Source organism: Budorcas taxicolor, chromosome 18 (assembly GCF_023091745.1).
Source record: "Budorcas taxicolor isolate Tak-1 chromosome 18, Takin1.1, whole genome shotgun sequence".
In the NCBI taxonomy this organism is placed as follows: Eukaryota; Metazoa; Chordata; class Mammalia; order Artiodactyla; family Bovidae; genus Budorcas; species Budorcas taxicolor.
The window spans coordinates 52,667,598-52,688,146 of NC_068927.1; the positions used below are offsets into that span (position 1 = coordinate 52,667,598).

At 53.6% G+C, this 20,549-nt stretch overlaps 1 protein-coding gene across 1 annotated transcript; it reads right to left on the reverse strand.

Moving 5' to 3' along the window:
- Window positions 1-2,298: 2,298 nt before the first annotated feature.
- LOC128063969 (carcinoembryonic antigen-related cell adhesion molecule 6-like) lies at window positions 2,299-8,848 on the reverse strand. The gene is made up of 8 exons (XM_052656793.1): window positions 8,785-8,848; window positions 7,559-7,918; window positions 6,051-6,329; window positions 4,836-4,947; window positions 3,620-3,648; window positions 3,268-3,299; window positions 2,611-2,652; window positions 2,299-2,364 (listed from the first exon to the last, which is right to left on the reverse strand). The coding sequence occupies exons 1-8, from the start codon at window positions 8,846-8,848 to the stop codon at window positions 2,299-2,301; spliced, it is 984 nt and encodes a 327-aa protein (XP_052512753.1).
- Between the last annotated feature and the right edge of the window lie 11,701 nt (window positions 8,849-20,549).

Below are 20,549 nucleotides of genomic sequence, written 5' to 3' on the forward strand. Positions count from 1 at the left end.
TGTGCCTGGAGGGTTACAGTCCATGGGGTTGCAAAGAGTTGGACAGACCGAGCAACGTTCACTTCACAGGAAAGAAGAGGTGGGGAGAGCTGCAGGGAGTGTGGCCTGGCCTCGATCTCCAGGGCTCAGGGCCAGTGAGATTGCTGTGGACGTCATGGCAGAACTTGACCCCACATCAGCAAGACAAAGTCCAAGCTGCCCAGAGCAGACTGCAGTGAGGGAAGATGATGATCTCGGCCTTGAGAGGAGTGGTAGGCAGAGCACAGAACCTTAAGAGATGTCCACAGCCTCAAGCCCACAATCCGAGAAATGTGCCCCATGATGAAGGAAACCTACAGACGAAATTCAGATCACGTGACTGGGAGATTATGGTGGGGTATATGGGAGATATGGTGGGGTGACTTGGAGATTATGGTGGGAAATGTATTGGGCTGAGTCAATACATTCATAATGTTCCAAGACAGGAGAGGCAGAGCCAGAGGAGATGGGGTGATGGAAGGAGAGCTTGGGGAGCTTCAAGATGTTCCACTGCTGGCTTTGAAGATGGAGGAAGGGGCCACAAACCCGGGAAAGCAGGCAGCTTCTCACAGCTTGGAAAGGCAAAGAAATGAACTGCCTGTAAAATCCAGAAAGAACAGGGTCATACTGACACCTTGATTTGTGTCACTAACTTTGTGGTCATTTGTTACAGAACAATAAGGAACACCAAGAGGTGTCACCTTGTCTCATCCAAGACTGTGCAGGGGGATAGGAGTAATGTAGAACTCAGTCATGACTGGAAGCTTTGCAGGCGGTCTCTCCTGCCTCCCGTCTCATCTCAGCACACACGACACTGGCACTGGCAGAGCATGCCTGTCTTCCGTGGGCTCTGTGCCCTGTGCACACGCCTGCTATATGCGTGTGAGTGTGGCACCTACCCCAAGGACCTATATGAGAACAGCATCTATCGCAGGGGCCTCAGGGAGAGACTGAGAACCGCTAGCCCGGGTGTGTGGTGGGGGCTGCAGGTGAGATCCGGGTGGGGAGGCCCTCGGGACGCTTTGAGGAGTGGACAGGTGAGCCCTTTGCCATGGTAGCCAGGTTGAGTTTCAGGTGTAGCCTGCAACTCCGCCCTGAGGCTCACATGTGTGTGCGTGTGTTGGGAGCAGGCTCACGATCCGCATCAAAAAACAAAGTGTTAACCAGCAGGAAGTGGATAGAGGTCATGGGGAGTTCCTGGGAGGACCTTTCTCAGAGCATGGCTTCTGAGTCCCTCTTACTTTGCTGACTCTGATTGCTCCTCTGTCCCCCAGAGGGAATGATGTCCTCAGGGCTTAGGCCCTTAGGGAAACAATGGAAACCCATGGAGAAGGAAGGCATTCTGGATCCTAGATCTGGGGACAGACAAAAGTTCCTGTGCCATCGCTGACTCAGTGGACATTAGTTGAAGCAAACTCCCAGGGATAGTGAAGGACAAGGAAGCCTGGCATGCTGAAGTCCATGGGGTCCCAAAGACTCAGAAACAACTTAGCAACTGAAAAACAAAAATTCTTTGGAGGCAGCACCAGTTGAGGCCAGCAGGGCCTGGAGAGGAGGGCCAGAGGGCTCAGGACACCAAGAGGCTGCAAAGGGGCCTCACCCATAATATGGTCTCACCCGCACCTCGTCGTTTCTAACTCGGGTTCTAGTGGGTCTCAGATGGTCCCTTATTCTGTTCTCCAGAGACCCCATGCCAGCTGAGCAGGCACCGGGAGATGCCTGGGACCCCAGAGCAGTGTGAGGACTGCCAAGTGCCCACGTGGCTGCGAAGGGTCTGGTGACCCTCCTTTCCTGTTAGCATGCCCCCTCCCTCCATTCTCACATTCTTCCCCTTCCTTTCCTCCAGGAAATAGATGCAGAGGTTAGGTAACTAGAGCTGATACTTTCCCTGAGGAACCATGGAGAGACCGGAGCAGAGATTCAGGTGAATTTCTTGCTGGACAGGACCCAAGGGCACTATATTTTGCAGCCAAAAGGAAAGTGCTCTTTATTCAGATCTCTCTGGTGGTCCGCAGTGGGTCACGGGCCCAGTCACTTGCCCTGTTGAAACCTCTCCCCACTGTGGGAATCACAGCCTGAGTTCTGGTCCATCTAGGGTTCAGGGCAGCCTGTCAGGGTCTCCAGGAATCCAGGAGCACCCTGAGCCTGGGCCCAGGCTCCCGAATAGCCTCAGGTCTCAGAGCTGGTTCTCTGCCTCAAGCTCTTCCTCTTGACCTCACTCGGGTCGTGGGTCTCAGGTAAGCTCTTTCCCAGTCTGTTAAGGAGACGAGTCTGGAGGAACTAAGGACCCACATCTGCTTTGTGGCTGATATGACAATAAACATCTGTGTTCGGGTGTAGTAATTCCTGCAAAAGAAACCTGACGCCTCCAAGCTCATGTAACCTTCTCAGATGTCTTCCCAGGGACTTCCCAGCCCCGGGTCACCCAGGCTCTGTTTGGGTCAGAGGTTTTTGGTCCAGACTCACCTCCCCTTCATCCTCTTTCCATCATTCCTGCTATTTCTTGGACCTTCAAACACAGCTAGGTGTGCAGGGGGGCATTTACTCTGCCCCTTGAGCTTATGGGACCAGAACGTAGATCCCCACACTCACCTGGTAGATGGGAGCTGGAGGCCTGGCCTCAGGTCGGGAGGCCTGGGCATGGAGGAGGCAGGCATCAGAAGAGAGGGAAGGAGAGTCATTTCTCCGAGCAGCCATCTCCAAGCCTGCAGCCCCCACCCCAAATCCTGTCTGGCTCTGTTTCCCACCCTGGTTAGCCTGGCTCCCCTGGCTGATGATCCAGTGCCCACTCTCCTCCTGGCTCAACTCCAAGGTTCTCCTGAGGTCAAGTCAGGGGACCAGGGCAGGCTCTGGATAAGGTGGTGGGTGGTCACGTCCCTGAAGTGCATCAGCTCCCAGCTTGGTGGGGCTTGCTATATCCTAAACACTCTTACGAGCTTCCCTGGTGGCTCAGAAGGCAAAGAATCTGCCTGCAGTGCGGGAGACCCAGGCTCGATCCCTGGGTCAGGGAGATCCCCTGGAGAAGGCAATGGGAACCCATTCCAGAACTCTTGCCTGGAGAAATCCATGGACAGAGGAGCCTGGCAGTCTACAGTCCATGGCGTCACAAAGGCTGGACACGACTGAGCGACTTTCAACTACCCTCAAGTGAAAGGGGTCTGCACAGTGCATCAGGGTTGGACAGTCCCCCTGCCCTGAGCCTGTGAAGCGGGGACGCTGGGGAGAAGAGGCAAGAAGGGATGTACTCACCTGGGAGACAGAGCTGCCAGAGGGACCACGTCCTGGGAGGAGACAGGAGTTACCACCGAGCATGTGAGGAAGCTTAGCCCATTCTCTCAGGAGAGGCTGAGAGTCTACCTTCTGGAGAACCACAGGAGAAAGATCCCCACCAAGGGAGAGACACTCTGGCAATTTCAGGCCCCAGTGAGGGCGAGGGAGCCTCCCAGGATTATAAGCCACAGGACAAGCAGACTAGCCAGTTGGGGTCCCCTGTGCTGAAGCCCCAGAGAAAGGGCCAGAGACCCTGGGGGAGGCAGGCAGGAACAGACAGCCCAGGGCCTGCTCAGGGAGCCCCGCTGTGCTTGGCTGAACAGACACTCACCTGAGGTGGACGCTGGGGGCCACTTCCCTCTGTTGTGCAGGCAGCCGGGGTTAGGGAAGAAAAACATGCATATTTGTGAGGAGGGTAGAGGGAGGTCACGGCTTTGGTGTCAGAACAAGGGACAGGAGGATCCCCACGTCCAAGCAGGGGCTGGACACCTCCTTTCTCCACCAAGGCCGCTTAGAGGGGAGGGCCCAGCAAGGAAGCTGAGGAAAGTCCTTAAGAAGCCGTATCTGCCCCGAGTCGAGAGGGACAGGACCATAGGCTAATAGGGTTCAGAAGAAAGTGCCCACTGAAGGGACCAGGGCTCTGGGAAAGGCATCCATGCATCCGAAGCTTTGTCTGAGTGGATGCATCACGCTTATGGGGAGAGCAGGGCCAGTGCGTGGGGAGGAAAGGGAAGCCAGCGACTCTGGGGTCTCACTGAGGGCAGTGTCGCTGCTGTGGGCCCCTGCCCTCACCCAGGAGCTGCCGAAATGTGACAGCAGCCTTGTCCTCTGTCTCCATCACCTGGACCTGAAGTGTAAAGACATCCCACCACCTGCTGACCCGGCACGATGTTCTGTCTCATCATCCGGGGCTGTTGTTAACGCATCTGCCAGCTGGGGGCGTTTGACCCCACCTGGCCAGTCCAGACTTCTACTGTCTAGCCAAGCGTGACCTTGGTCAGGATGCCCCTCAGGTCCTGGCCCCGTGACTGCCCCTCATAGAGTAGCTGGATTTAAATATACAGGAAGAGATACCTTTTTCTGAGTACTTACTACCTGCCAGCCTACATATAGGGAACTAGGACATGGAGGGGTCTTAATTCTGTTAACTGACAAATAAGGCTTCCCTGGTGGCTCAGAGATAAAGAATCCACTTGCCAATGCAGGAGACACGGGTTCGATCCCTAGGTGAGGAAGATCCCTGAGGAAGGAAATGTCAACCCACTCCAGTATTCCTGCCTGGAAATTCCATGGACAGGGGAGTCCATGGAGTGGCAAAAGAGATGGACACAACTTCGTGACTAAATAACAAAATAAATGAGGACGGTGTTAAGGAAGCTGCCACAGGTCAATACCAGGTGAGGCAGGAACTGTAGGACAAGAGAGAATATCCGTGGTGAAGTGGGGAGGTCCTGGAGATCCAGGCCGGAAACTGGAGGATGGGGTGTCCTTCCTCTAGGACTAGGGTTAACCTGGGGCAGGAGCAGCATCTGGGAATGCCACTGTACCTGTGAAGGAAAATGAAACACCCCAGGACAGCCAGCGGTGTCAGCACAAGCAAGACCCCAATCACGAAGCCAGTAATGGCCCCCACACTGAGGGCTCGGCTGTTTTCTTGCCCTGAAAGCAGAAGAGAAAGAGAGAAGGGAAATGGGGTTCGAGTTCCCTGGAGGGAACACCCAGAGGAGTCTTCCGGGAGGGCCTGGTTAGGAGGAGTAAATGCTCTTAGCCCCGTGTGGCGGTCTGCTTTGTCACCACGGTGTCCTCCTGACACCCCCACCACACGTGGTTGCATCATTTTCCTCTTAATCAGATTTGAAACCCTGGGCTTGCTCTAACTCCCCATTCTCTCACTGTAGCCAGTTCCATGTCCTGTTCACTTTCCTCTGAAGGACTCTTTTATTCTCACATTATGCCCCGTCCCTGTGATTTTTTGTTTCCATCACAATTGTCGGCTCTTAGCGACCCCTACAATCAAACAGTTCTCACAAACAATAACCAAACTATGACAAAATTAGCTAAGTTTTGCATAATTAAGCATTGTTACACAGGCTCCGAAAGGAGACTATCCACGTCCTCGTTACTTGCATTCATTACGCACCCACTTCCAGTGAAGTTACAAGGGAAGATGTAAAGGTGTTGAAGGTCACTCTAGCGCTCAGCTGGGGAGCTGGGGTCTCATCTGCAGACTCTGACTGGGAGGAGACCCTACACTGAAGGGACCCTGCATCCTCCGTCCTGACACTGTTGCTGGTCTGGGACAGCATCGCCACTGGAGTCCATAGTGTGAGGGGGACGTGGTGGGGTGTCCAGACCATTTGCAGCAAAGAGCAGAAAGCCACATGTGCTGCAATCAGAGGGGAGGGAAGGGAAGATCCTGGTCTGTACTGGGGGCCCTGGGTCCTTCTGAGCTGTTCACACGCTTGTCTGAAAATTTGCAATCATAACCTTCATGCTCACTCACTGTGAGTCTGACATTAATTTGTTTCTCCCATCACATTCTGGTGATCCTCAGCCACCAACACAGAGCAGCCCATCCCCTCCCTGGCTTCATTCAAGGTGGACCTGCCTGGACTTGCCTGGGACAGGAAGTCATGTCCAGTCTGGGTGTCCAGGGGTGATGGCCCATGTACTCGGACCTGAGAGGGATGGGTGTCAATTGGCCTCTGGCAACGTGCATTTGGGTGGGCAGCTCAGGTCACCTAGGAACAGAGGTTACTCACAGAGGACATCCAGGGTGAATGGGTCACTGCGGCTGACACTCACTGGGTTCCGGGCTTCACACACATAGGGTCCTGTGTCATTCCTTGTCACGGTGACTACTGTGAGAGTCCTCTTGTCCTTGGACAGTTCCAGCCTCATGCTCTTGGGGAGGCTCTGATTGTTGATCCACCACATGTAGGAGGTGTTGTGGGTCTCAGATCCACATGTTAACACCACAGTGTCCTCGTGCTCCCTGGGGTTGGAGTTATTGCTGGTGATGACGGGTGTGGGTAGCACCGCTGTGCAGATAACAGAGAGAACATTGCCCTGAGCCTCCCTGGTGGCTCAGACAGTAAAGAATCTGCCTGCCAGTGCAGGAGCCCTGGGCTCAATCCCTGGGTTGGGAAGATCCCCTGGAGATGGGAATTGCTACGCAGTCAGCATTCTTGCCTGGAGAGTTCCAAGGACAGCGGAACTTGCTGGGCTATAGCACACGGGGTAGCAAAGAGTGGGACATGGTTGAGTGACTAACACTTTCCCTTTCTTTATACCTTAGCCTCCTCTAGAAACACCTTCAAACAAAACTGGCATCCTTCGCCTCTCAGCCAGACAGAGTCTTTAAAGATAAGGCATGTTGTGCATGGCAAGACAAATGCATGGGGACCTTAGCTCAGAGTGTGAGGCCACCTGCTCTATGTCTGGGAGAAGCACAGGCTTCCTCGGGGGTCGACTGTGCAGCAGTGTTCAGTGGTGGACAGACCTGGGTGGGATTCAGAGACCACGGGGCATCTCTCCTGGTTTCATCAACCAGCCTCGGGAGAGAGCTCCCTGGGCGGCACCCTGGGGTCAAGGAGCTGCCAGGAGAGTCTTCCTTCCTCTGTTCCTCTCTGGGGGTGCTGAGATTTCTCTGGAGTCTCCAAGTCCCCCAGGGCATTTGGTTGATTCCTGGGGACCTTGTACCTGTGTGCTCTCCATGCCAAGTCTCAGGAGTAGGACCAGGCTGTGCCCCTGCACGGATGTGGCTCTTGGGGCTGAGCCCTGGCTGGTGACCAGCTTGGGAGCCTAGGGATTTGGCACAGGCTTCCCAGTGTCACTGGAGGCAGGAGCCCTGGGACAGGGTCTGGGAGGGGCTTCCTGGGGCTGAGCTTCTCTGTGAGGATCCCTGGGGCCCTCAGGCCAGGGTCTTCCCTGAGTCCTGCAGGGTCTTCCTCAGGGTCCTGGTCACTGGGAGGGGCCAGGGGGCTGGACTGAGAGTGCTGTCCCTCTGCTGAGTCCCTCCATCAGCCCGTCCTTCTCTCGACACAGTGTCTGCAGGGCCTGGCTTCCTGGAAGCATTTCTGACCCTTTGGAGTTTGTCTCCACAGCGTGTGTCCTGCACTGAATGTTCAAACCCCAACATGGGACATAGTGCAGAGGGGGATGGGGGCAACTTCCGGGGCTGTCAGTCCTGTGTGAACAGAATTCAACCACCACCCTCACCCCCGCCCTTGCCTGCCAAACACCCTGAGGTCAGAGAGGAAGCACTCACGGTATACATGGAGGTGTCCAATCTGTCTTTCTGTCTGTAAATCCTTCTTTGTAACGAGCAGGGTGTAGGATCCTGTGTCTTTCTGGGTGACGTTCTGGATCAGCAGGGTTCCGTTGGGGTAAAGTGTCTCCTGTCTGCTGTACACAGGCCCATAGATAGTTGCATCATTATCTACTCTATATGATGCAATTAGCTTGATGTTTTCTACCCTTTCTCCTCTGTACCAGGCATAGCCTAGAGGAATTTTTGTCACGTTGTGGGCAACTAGAAAAACATCCGACCCTTCTGCAGCAAGCGGGGGCACCGTTTCAATAGTGAGCTGGGCAGAGGTGGGCGGGGTCCAGAAAGTTAAGAGTGAGACTAGGAGGGAAGAGAGAGATATCAGTTAATACTGTGACCTGCGTGGGGGATGGGAAAATGGTGCCCTGGGTCCTGAGCTGGTTTCTTCATCCCTCAGCCTTAGTGTGGGTGTGTGTGGTTTTAGGTCAGCAGCATGACCCCCGTCACTTCAGCCCCTCTGGGCTCGTATTTTCCTCTGCTTCCCCAGCTGTCCCTGGCTCACCCCCTCGCTGCCCTCACACGCCTGCTCACATTCAGGGCCTCTTGGGCGATGCCCCTCCCTCCGACCGGCTGCTGTAAAGACCCTCCGTGCTCACTGCTGACCCTTCCCCGCTCGGGTTCCTGCGTGACGCCTGGAGCACCCGCCAGCACACTCTCCATCTCTCTGCTTGTGTGTCTTCCTCCTCACAGAGCGCGGGCTCCGTGAGGGCAGGGGCTTGTCTGATCCCGCTTGAAACCCAGGGCCTGGACCAGGCTCCAGACATTAGTACCTGGGGATGAAGGAAGGAGAGTTCCCAGGAATTCCACAGCCTGGTTTTAATTGTCTGTTTCTAAGGGTGTCGGGTAAGGACAGTGTTTACTGTGCTGGTTATGTCTTTTTCTGTAGTGACACAATAAAATGTTATTATTGTCTTCAGTTATCAACAAACTCATCAGTGAAGAATAACTGATAAAACCTACAGCAGTTGAGTCCTCCCGCCCCTCGCCAGTTCTAGCTCAAGCAGAGTCTCCTGTGGCTGAGCCCCTCCCTCCCCGGTCCCCTGCCCTCTGCCCTCAGGTCTGAACAGAAGCCCCCTGTCCCCTCTCAGAGCCCCATCTCCCCCAGGGACCAGCCAGTCTCTCGTTCTCCAGTCTCCACCCCCTCCCTGAAAACCGTCCCCTCTCACCTGCCAGCAGGAGCCTGCTCCAGGGGACATGCCGCCTGCTTGCAGGGCCTGACGGGGGCTCCATGGTGCCTGCTGTCTGCTGTGTCCCTCTCTCTGTGAGGAGAACTTCCTCTCCAGAAACGCTCACAAGCCCTGCAGTCCTTGCAGGAGCTCTGCTGTCCTTCCCCCTGGGTGCTGGGCCTGCCCCTGGGCAGGAGCACTTCGCTGGGTCACGTGGCCCAGCCCAATGGGGCGGAGGCTCTGTCCAGGCCCCTCCCCCTCCTCCCCTCCTTCCCTCCCTAGTGGCCCCCTCCCCCTTCCCCCTCTGTCTGTATCTCTATTCCCTGAACTCTGCTGAGTCCTCTGCCTTCTAGAGCAGTGATTCTCCACCTACACACACACACACACACACACACACACACCACTACACACACACACCACTACACACACCTACACACAACACTCCCTGACACACCCCTACTCACACATACCTACATCTCAGCTACACACAGACACCTAGATACACACACATCTATGTACACACACGCACACACGCACCCTTGTCTGGAAAAGCACAACCTTGGGGTGTCCGGGTCGGGTCCCCACTAGTCTGGATCAGATGCACACTCAGCCTCCCCGACAGCCCTCCCTCATCCCCTCTGGCTTTTCCTTTCAGAGGAGGAGCCTGGGGGTGGGGGGGGTTGCATCAGGAACGCTTTTCACAGGGATGTCCTCCCCACGGTGCGTGGGAATCACCTGTGGAGCTTCATGAAGACTGCGAACCCCCAGGTGACAGCTTGGAAATGCTGTTTCAGCAGCTGCCAGGTCACATGCTTGCCCAGCCTGGCTGAGAACCCAGAACAGTGGTTAGGCCGCCCCACCCACCCCAGTGCTGGCCTCTGCTGTGTTTTGGTCTGGGGTCTCTCAGCACAATCACAGATCCAGGGGTTTCCAAATTTTGGTGGTAATTGTTCCTGTGACACAGAAACCCAGCTGGATGCCCAGGGTCTTCCTGTTGTTCTCAAATATCTGAGAAGATTGCAGATATTTGACCCGCCTGAAGGTCACTGACTCTGGAAGAGAGAAAGGGGTCACGTGAGTGATGACTGGAGAGGTGACCTGGTCTCTACCTTAGCTTGTCACCAGCCTGGCATCTGTTTTCAGGGACTGCTGCTGTTGCTGCTGCTAAGGCACTTCAGTCGTGTCTGACTCTGTGCGACCCCATAGACAGCAGCCCAGCAGGATCCTCCCTCCCTGGGACTCTCCAGGCAAGAGTACTGGAGTGGGTTGCCATTTCCTTCTCCAATGCATGCATGTGTGCTAATTCTCTTCAGTTGAGTCCGACTCTGTGCGACCCTATGGGCAGAAGCCCATCAGGCTCCTCTGTCCACAGGATTCTCCAGGCAAGAATACTGAAGTGGGTTGCCATTGCCTTCTCCAGGAACAGAGACCCAGAACCGGGTGTCAGGAGGAGCTGCAGTTGGCAGGTGAGAAGGGAAAGGTTTCCTGTGTGTCCTGGGAAGAGGAACCTGGTGCTGAGGGTGCGCTGACTCTGGGCTCCCTGGTTGTTGGGTCAAGTTCTGGGAGACTCTCCCTCTGTGTGTCTGTTGCCTGAGCCTTGGTTCAGAAACTGTCCAGGTGCTCCTTGCCATTACAGGGCCTCTTCTGTGACCCTGGCTGATCTTTCTGTGGTCACTGTGATCTTTCCCATGGGTGGTTGCAGGCAGGGATGGGAGCTGGCATGGGTGCCCATAGGCCCCTAGAAGATTGGGCAGGGTAGTGTGGGCACCCAGGAGGGGCTCTGAGGGTCTGTTAGAGGAGGGGTCCCCTGGTGTCTAACGCCTAATGACACGAAGTGAAGCTGATGTAATAATAACAGGTATAAGTGCACAGTAATTGTAACGCACTTGAATTATCCCAAAATCATCTCCACCACTCCGCAACTGTCTTCCATGAAGCCGGTCCCTGGTGCCCTTAAGGTTGGAGACCGCTATTTAGAAGGAGGGATGGAAATCAGGCTCCTTTTCCACTTCCTTAGGCAAAGTTCACCTGTTAATTTCCTGTTAATTTTCTGTTTGGCCTAATATTTTCCCCTGGAGGTCATGAGCAGACCTGGGGACAATGTAATGGGCTGCACAGGGGTGCAAAGGCCAAAGGGTGTGAGCTGGCTCTGCGCCCTGGGCAGAGGTGGGCGCTGACCTCCAGACTAGAGGCTATCAGCCGGAGTTCAGGTCACTGTGGGTCCCCAGGCTTCCCGACCTCATCCCAGCGCAGGGTGAGCCCAGGGAGACGATGGGCATTGTTCAGTGTCAGGAGAACCATCCATCCAGGTGTGCTCAGGAGGAGGTCTCAGCCCCTGAGGCTTCAAAGGAAGGGCCGGCGGGGGGTCTCTGGGGCTTTGGGGAGAGGGTGGCGGCCTGTGGGCTGGACCCCAGAAGGCCCTGTCTTTCTCCACCTCACGGCACTGGGCCTGCACCCTAGTTCTCTGTGTCCCCTCAGTGGTCTGCTCTCAGCCTCCCCACAGTGCCAGGACCTGGGGCAGCTCCACCTGGAGACTCTGTCAGGGGAGGGGAGACCCCCATGCGACCCCAGTCCCTCTGAAATGGAGCAACTGCAGAAGCTGGTTCTTCTGTTCCGGAAGTTCCTCTCCTTTTCCAGGACGCCTTAGGGGGAGGGGCTGAGATGTCTCCAAGGACCAGGCCCAGGTATCCCCACAGATGAGGGGCCTTGGGATGAGGAGCTGCTCCCCAATTCCTGTGAGTTCAGCTAGGGCTTGCCCTCCTCTGTGGCAACTCCCTTGGGATGGAGGATCGGGAGTCTGAGCCAGATCAGGTCTCTGAGAGCAGGGGAAGGACACAAGCTGCCAGCCCAGGCCCTCCAGGGAGACTACAAGATTCTCTAGAGTAGAGACAGGAGGGGGTGTGATTATCTGGGAATGAGCAAGGTCTGACCCGACACAGAAGCCCCTGTCCTCACACCTGACTCCATGAGGAATAAAGTCCCGCCCTGGAGCAGCTTGGGCTCTTGCAAGTCTCCTCCCAGTCTGAAGCCAGGGCCCCTGTGTCCACAAGTAATATTCTCTGACACCTCGGTGTCACACTGGGTGGGGAGTGTGAGTTCTGGCTTCTGTAATGTAGATTCCCTTATCTATTTCAGTTCAGTTGCTCAGTCGTGTCCAACTCTTTGCGACCCCATGAATCGCAGCACGCCAGGCCTCCCTGTCCATCACCAACTCCCAGAGTTCACTCAGACTCACGTCCATCGAGTCCGTGATGCCATCCAGCCATCACATCCTCTGTCGTCCCCTTTTCCTCCTGCCCCCAATCCCTTCCAGCATCAGAGTCTTTTCCAATGAGTCAACTCTTCTCATGAGGTGGCCAAAGTACTGGAGTTTCAGCTTTAGAATCATTTCTTCCAAGGAAATCCCAGGGCTGATCTCCTTCAGAATGGACTGGTTGGATCTCCTTGCAGTCCCAGGGACTCTCAAGAGTTTCTCCAACACCACAGTTCAAACGCATCAATTCTTCGGTGTTCAGCCTTCTTCACAGTCCAACTCTCACATCCATACATGACCACAGGAAAAACCATAGCCTTGACTAGAGGGACCTTAGTCGGCAAAGTAAAGAGTATTTATTGAGCATGTGTGACCTGTCAGCCCTGGGTTGTGTCCTGGTCTCCAGAGAATAGGGTAGACTTGGACTCTGGGCTCACACACCTGACCTTGTGACAGGGAGACGGACACTCAGAGAAAATCCTGGAAATAAGGAGCTAATTATGATGGAGGGATGGACTGAAGGGAAAGCGTCTGGTGCATCCAGAGTCTGTCACGGAATCTCAGCTGGACTGGGTGTCATGGAAGGCACCCCTGAGAAAGTGATCCTTTGACTGAGATGTGAAGGCTGAGCAGACCCTCAGCAGAGAAGGACAGGGGGCTCAGAGGGCAGAGCTACCTGAGGGGAGTCTGGCCTTCAGGTGGGCCTGGCTGGGAGGAGCGGCTGACAGAGTCCAGTGTGGGGAACTGGGAGAGTGGGGAGGACTGTGGACAGAGTCGGTTGGTGAGGGTCAGAGGCTGCTGGGCGGTGGGACCTGCGAAGTGGGAAGGAGGTGGGCAGCCCTGTGGAGGCTCCAGACTGTGGAGGAGCTCTGCCCCCCTCTGGTGGCCATGGAGGGGAGTGTCGAAGGGAAAGTACTCAAGGAGGTTTTCTCCTAAGACAACCCAAGCATATGTCAAGAGTTTACATATCATTTTAGGAATCCCAGGGACAGAGGATGCTGGCAGGCTACAGACATGAGGTCGCAAAGGATTTTATATGACCTAGCGACTAACCCTTTCCACACTGCGTATCATTTATGCTGAATCATGTCCCACTCTGAATTTCCAATGCCTCTCATCCAAGATCTCCTCTTATATACCCCGCTCCAAATTTCATCCGGTTGAGATCTGTGTTGATGCCAGGCCAATTTCTGTCTGTCGAAGAGGATCCAGATGCAACATTCTCAGTCCTTGGGCAGGACTGGAGCATCTGTAAGTAGGAGGAGGGTGAGGAAATGTCCAGTGTCCTGCCTGTGCCGGAGGGTCCATGTGGACATGAAAAGGCTGCATTTCCTTTCCTCCCGTGCCCCCTTATTGTCTTCATGGGGCAGGGCCAGATGGAATTGGAAGACCAGGGTGGTGCAGTGATTCTGAACTTCGTCTTCCCTCCTTCTCTGTCTCTGCCCCCATCAGGGGACCTGATCTTCATGGAAGGAAGGAAAGTGGGGCGGCTCCATAGGCCCCTGATCAGAGATTCTTTCAGCAAAAGGGACACAAGGGTCAAGCCTGCTAGCTCTGCACTCAGTGTCCTTGACACCCTGTGTGACTGTAGGAACTGAATTATTAGGGTCTAATGGCCTCTTTTGTATTCTGATTTATTAGATTGCTTTTACTTCTTTTTACCTTTTGATATTTGAAGTTTCAAAGGTGAATTTCCATCTTCCTTGAGCATAAGCATGGTTGGTGCCAGGGTAGTTCAGTTGTCTTAAAGGTTATTTTTTATAGTAGCTTCAGTTTCACAGCATAAGTGAGGGTAAGGGATCAAACCCATGTCCTGGGCTTTGGCAGGCAGATTCCTATCCACTGAGCCATAGGAAAAGTCCTCTAAACATTGCTTAACTTGAAGGTAGACACTGGTTCATCATGGCCACCGCACACACGAGGTTTCCATATTTGAGCATGGGTAATTTTTGGGGGCTCCAAAATCACTGCAGATGGTGATTGCAGCCATGAAATTGAAAGACGCTTAATCCTAGGAAGAAAAGTTATGACCAACCTAGATAGTATATTCAAAAGCAGAGACGTTACTTTGCTGACTAAGGTCTGTCTAGTCAAGGCTATGGTGTTTCCCGTGGTCATGTATGGATGTGAGAGTTGGACTTTGAGAAGGCTGAGCACCGAAGAATTGATGCTTTTGAACTGTGGTGTTGGAGAAGACTCTTGAGAGGGCCAGGGACTGCAAGGAGATCCAACCAGTCCATTCTGAAGGAGATCAGCTCTGGGATTTCTTTGGAAGGAATGATGCTAAAGCTGAAACTCCAGTACTTTGGCCACCTCATGCGAAGTGTTGACTCATTGGAAAAGACTCTGATGCTGGGAGGGATTGGGGGCAGGAGGAGAAGGGGACGACAGAGGATCAGACGACTGGATGGCATCACGGACTCGATGGACGTGAGTCTCAGTGAACTCCAGGAGTTGGTGATGGACAGGGAGGCCTGGCGTGCTGCGATTCATGGGGTCACAAAGAGTCGGACACCACTGAGCAACTGAACTGAACTGAACTGAAATAAACAAGTGATGTATGTCATCCTTTTTCAATTTACAGACACACAAACACCTGCTCTGAGCTCACTAGCCCTGCTGGTGTGACTTGCCCAGCAGGACTGTTACTGACATTGTGGTTGTTCTAGTTGCTAAGTCATGTGAAACACTTTCGTGACCCCATGGACTGGAGCCCGCCAGGCTCCTCTATCCATGGGATTTCCCAGGAAAGAACAATGGGGTGGGTTGCCATTTCTTCTCCAGGAGATCTTCCTGAGCCAGAAATCAAACCTGGGTCTCCTGAACTGGCAGGAGGATCTTTACTGCGGCGCCACCGGGGAAGCCCATGCTGCTGAAGATCACTTGCTGAAACCTCACAAGTTACGGTACCAAGTGTGAGCCCCAATGGAAGCTGTGGAAGCTGGGTAGTGTTCATGCATTCACGTGGGTTCATCAGCTGATAAAATGCACACCTCGGGGGTGGAATGTTGAGTATTAAGGAGGCCCTACACTTGTGGATGGCAGGTATCTAGGAAAACTCCATATCTTCCCTCACTTTGCTGTGAAACTGAAGCTACTATAAAAAGTAACCTTAAAGACAACTGAACCGCCCTGGCACCAACCCTGGTCATGCTCAAGAAAGATGGAGATTCACCTTTGAAACTTCAATATCAAAAGGTAAAAAGAAGTAAAAGCAATCTAATAAATCAGAATACAAAAGAGTCCATTAGACCCTAATAATTCAGTTCCTACAGTCACAGGGTGTCAGGGACACTGAGTGCAGAGCTAGTGTGCTTGACCCCTGTGTCCCTTTTGCTGAAAGAATCTCTGATCAGGGGCCTATGGAGCCGCCCCACCTTCGTTCCCACCAAGAAGACAAAGTCCCCTGATGGAGGCAGAGACAGAGAAGGAGGGAAGACGAAGTTCAGAATCACTGCACCACCCTGGTCTTCCAATTCCATCTGGCCCTGCCCCATGAAGACAATAAGGGGGCACGGGAGGAAAGGAAATGCAGCCTTTTCATGTCCACATGGACCCTCCGGCACAGGCAGGACACTGGACATTTCCTCACCCTCCTCCTACTTACAGATGCTCCAGTCCTGCCCAAGGACTGAGAATGTTGCATCTGGATCCTCTTCGACAGACAGAAATTGGCCTGGCATCAACACAGATCTCAACCGGATGAAATTTGGAGCGGGGTATATAAGAGGAGATCTTGGATGAGAGGCATTGGAAATTCAGAGTGGGACATGATTCAGCATAAATGATACGCAGTGTGGAAAGGGTTAGTCGCTAGGTCATATAAAATCCTTTGCGACCTCATGTCTGTAGCCTGCCAGCATCCTCTGTCCCTGGGATTCCTAAAATGATATGTAAACTCTTGACATATGCTTGGGTTGTCTTAGGAGAAAACCTCCTTGAGTACTTTCCCTTCGACACTCCCCTCCATGGCCACCAGAGGGGGGCAGAGCTCCTCCACAGTCTGGAGCCTCCACAGGGCTGCCCACCTCCTTCCCACTTCGCAGGTCCCACCGCCCAGCAGCCTCTGACCCTCACCAACCGACTCTGTCCACAGTCCTCCCCACTCTCCCAGTTCCCCACACTGGACTCTGTCAGCCGCTCCTCCCAGCCAGGCCCACCTGAAGGCCAGACTCCCCTCAGGTAGCTCTGCCCTCTGAGCCCCCTGTCCTTCTCTGCTGAGGGTCTGCTCAGCCTTCACATCTCAGTCAAAGGATCACTTTCTCAGGGGTGCCTTCCATGACACCCAGTCCAGCTGAGATTCCGTGACAGACTCTGGATGCACCAGACGCTTTCCCTTCAGTCCATCCCTCCATCATAATTAGCTCCTTATTTCCAGGATTTTCTCTGAGTGTCCGTCTCCCTGTCACAAGGTCAGGTGTGTGAGCCCAGAGTCCAAGTCTACCCTATTCTCTGGAGACCAGGACACAACCCAGGGCTGACAGGTCACACATGCTCAATAAATACTCTTTATTTGGGGGGCTCCAAAATCACTGCAGATGGTGATTGCAGCCATGAAATTAAGAGACACTCACTCCTTGGAAGGAAAGTTATGACCAACCGAGACAGCATGTTAAAAAGCAGAGACATTACTTTGTCAACAAAGGTCTGTCTAGTCAAGGCTATTATTTTTCTAGTAGTCATGTATGGATGTGAGAGTTGGACTGTGAAGAAAGCTGAGCACAGAAGAATTGATGCTTTTGAACTGTGGTGCTGGAGAAGACTCTTGAGGGTCCCTTGGACTGCAAGGAGATCCAACCAGTCTATCCTAAAGGACATCAGTCCTGGGTGTTCATTGGAAGGACTGGTTTTGAAGCTGAAACTCCAGTACTTTGGCCACCTGATGCAAAGAGCTGACTCATTTGAAAAGACCCTAATGCTGGGAAAGATTGAGGGCAGGAGGAGAAGGGGACAACAGAGGATGAAATGACTGGATAGCATCACCGACTCAATGGACATTTGGGTAAACTCAGGGAATTGGTGATGGACAGGGAGACCTGGTGTGCTGCGGTTCATGGGGTTGCAAAGAGCCGGACACGACTGAGCAACTGAACTGAACTGAACTGAAATAGATAAGGGAATCTACATAACAGAAGCCACCCCCAACCCCCACCCAGTGTGCCACCGAGGGGTCAGAGAATATTCCTTGTGGACACAGGGGCCCTGGCTTCAGACTGGGAGGAGACCTGTAAGAGCCCACAGCTGCTCCAGGGCGGGACGGTATTCCTCCTGGGTCAGGAGTGAAGACAGGGGCCTCTTAACTGTGATGAGACAGCCCTCTGCTCATCCCTAGATAATCACACCCCCTCCTGTCTCTACTCAGGAGAATCTTCTAGTCTTCCTGGAGGGCCTGGGCTGGCAGCTTGAGTCCTTCCCCTGCTCTCAGAGAGCTGAGCTGGCTCAGACTCCCAATCCTCCATCCCAAGGGAGTCGCCACAGGGGAGGGGCGAGCCCCAGCTGAACTCAGGAATTGGGGAGCAGTTCCTCATCCCAAGGTCCCTCATCTGTGGGGACACCTGGGTCTGGTCCCTGAAGACATCTCAGCCCCTCCCCCTAAGGCGTCCTGGGAAACGTGGGGAACTTCCGGAACAGAGGAACCAGCTTCTGCAGTTGCTCCGTCTCAGGGCGACTGGGGTCCCATGGGGGTCTCCCCTCCCCTGACAGAGTCTCCAGGTGGATCTTCCCCAGGCCCTGGCACTGTGGGGAGGCTGAGAGCAGACCACTGATGGGGACACAGAGAACTAGGGTGCAGGCCCAGTGCCATGAGGTGGAGAAGGACAGGGCCTTCTGGGGTCCAGCCCACAGGCCGCCACCCTCTCCCCAAAGCCCCAGAGACCCCCCGCCGGCCCTTCCTTTGAAGCCTCAGGGACTGGAGGTCCTCCTGAGCACACCTGGATGGATGGTTCTCTTGCAATTGAACAATGCCCATCGTCTCCCTGGGCTCACCCTGCACTGGGATGAGGTCGGGAAGCCTGGGGACCCACAGTGACCTGAACTCCGGCTGATAGCCTCTAGTCTGGAGGTCAGCGCCCACCTCTGCCCAGGGCGCACAGCCAGCTCACACCCTTTGGCCTTTGCACCCCTGTGCAGCCCATTACATTGTCCCTAGGTCTGTTCATGACCTCCAAGGGGCAACATTGGGCCAAACAGAAAATTAACAGGTGAACTTTGTTTTGCCTAAGGAAGTGGAGAAGGAGCCTGATTTCCATCCCTCCTTCTAAACAGCGGTCTCCAACCTTAAGGGCACCAGGGACCGGTTTCATGGAAGACAATTGCAGAGTGGTGGAGATGATTTTGAGCCGGGGTCCAGCCCCCGCAGGATCCAGGGAAACCCGAAGGAGAAACGCCATCGGCGATTGATTTAGAGAGAGAAGGAAAGAAAGTTGAAGATAAGAAAATAGAGGAGAGAAGAAAAGAGGCTGGTGTTCCTTGGTTTATACAGAAAATCAATAAAGTCTCAAGACAAGAGACTTGCACCTTCTACGTGAGGCCACAGGTGCCCTCCCGCTCTCCGGAGGGAGTGAAGGCGCAGGGCGCCTTCCCGTTCGGGTCTTAGAAACCCAGGCAAATAAGTAGACACAGCGGATCTCTGTACTGCAGACGGGAACCAGCCTGAAAGAGAGAGTAAGAGGAGGAAAATGATTGACACGAGGAGACCAAGCTGCTTTGAGGAGCGAGATCCAAAGCTTTATTTTTAAACGGTACTTATATACTCTTTTGTACATAGAGGGAAATGAAAGATGCAAGGTCATACAGAGTCAGCCCAACATTCCAGCAGTATTGCCCTTATCGAAACCATGATTTTTCTGCATACCTTTTCCACAAAAGATGGTGTGTACAGTATCTTCTGGCCTTGGAGGCCTGTGAACATTTTATCACCTTCTTTTGATAAAGGCTGCTCAACCAGAAAACTTATTCTCCCTCAAAGTGTTTTTTCTTTATATTTCTAATCTATGTCAGCCTCAGAAAATGCCAAACAGAGTTACGTTTTTCACAGAGCAAAGGTGCAGTGAGTTACAAGAAAGAACCACTTAGCTCAAAAGTCTGATATGGTTACATTCAAGGCTACACGTGTTTTTCTAGCATTCTCACTAAGTTAACTAATGCATTCCCAGGTGCACAGTGGATAAGAGATACGGGAACTTAGCAACAGGCATTGGCCCAATAATGAAATCCTACATCAGCACTAGCACTACTCTAATAACTTTTAACTCTTTCAAAGGCTCTATGTTTTAGGCTTTCTGTGCTTCTCACAGTTGGGAGGCTGTAAATAATTCTATGCATAGCTGGAAGAGTCTGGATAACCTGCCAAGCAAGCTAGAATGTTAACAGAGGGGGTTTGATTTGAAATATTCCTCTCACGTCCAGGAGACTTATTAGCTATAGCCCTAAGTTGATTTTCTCCAGAGAAAGGTGGTCAGGGTTAGCCCCCTGTTAACGTCAGAGGAGTTGGTGAAAGTCATGAAACAGTAAAACAGACAGATTCTGGTTTTGGGGTAGATGCGTGAGAAAGCCTAGGGAGCCCCTTGAGTTCTGAAGCCTTGCTTAACAGTTCTCTTCCACATGACTTTGTCATGGGTGGGATCTCCCATGGCGGCTCCCGGCAATTTTGGGATAATTCAAGTGCGTTACAATTACTGTGCACCTATACCTATTATTATTACATCAGCTTCACCTAAGGTCATTAGGCGTTAGACCCCAGGGGACCCCTCCTCTAACAGACCCTCAGAGCCCCTCCTGGGTGCCCACACTACCCTGCCCAACCTTCTAGGGGCCTATGGGCACCCATGCCAGCTCCCATCCCTGCCTGCAACCACCCATGGGAAAGATCACAGCGACCACAGAAAAATCAGCCAGGGTGACAGAGGAGGCCCTGGAATGGCAAGGAGGACGTGGAGAGTTTCCGAACCAAGGCTCAGGCAACAGACACACAGAGGGAGAGTCTCCCAGAACTTGACCCGAGGACCAGGGAGCCCAGAGTCAGCCCACCCTCAGCACCAGGTTCCTCTCTTCCCAGGACACACAGGAAACCTTTCCCTTCTCACCTGCCAACTGCAGCTCCTCCTGACACCCGGTTCTGGGTCTCTGCTCCTGGAGAAGGCAATGGCAACCCACTCCAGTACTCTTGCCTGGAGAGTCCCAGGGAGGGAGGATCCCGCTGGGCTGCTGTCTATGAGGTCGCACAGAGTCAGACACGACTGAAGTGTCCTAGCAGCAGCAACAGCAGCAGTCCCTGAAAACAGACACCAGGCTGGTGACAAGCTCTCCAGTCATCACTCATGTGACCCCTTTCTCTCCTCCAGAGACAGTGTGACCTTCAGGCGGGTCAAATATCTGCAATCTTCTCAGATATTTGAGAACAACAGGAAGACCCTGGGCATCGAGCTGGGTTTCTGTGTCACAGGAACAGTTACCACCAAAATTTGGAAACCCCTGGATCTGTGACTGTGCGGAGAGACCCCAGACCAAAACA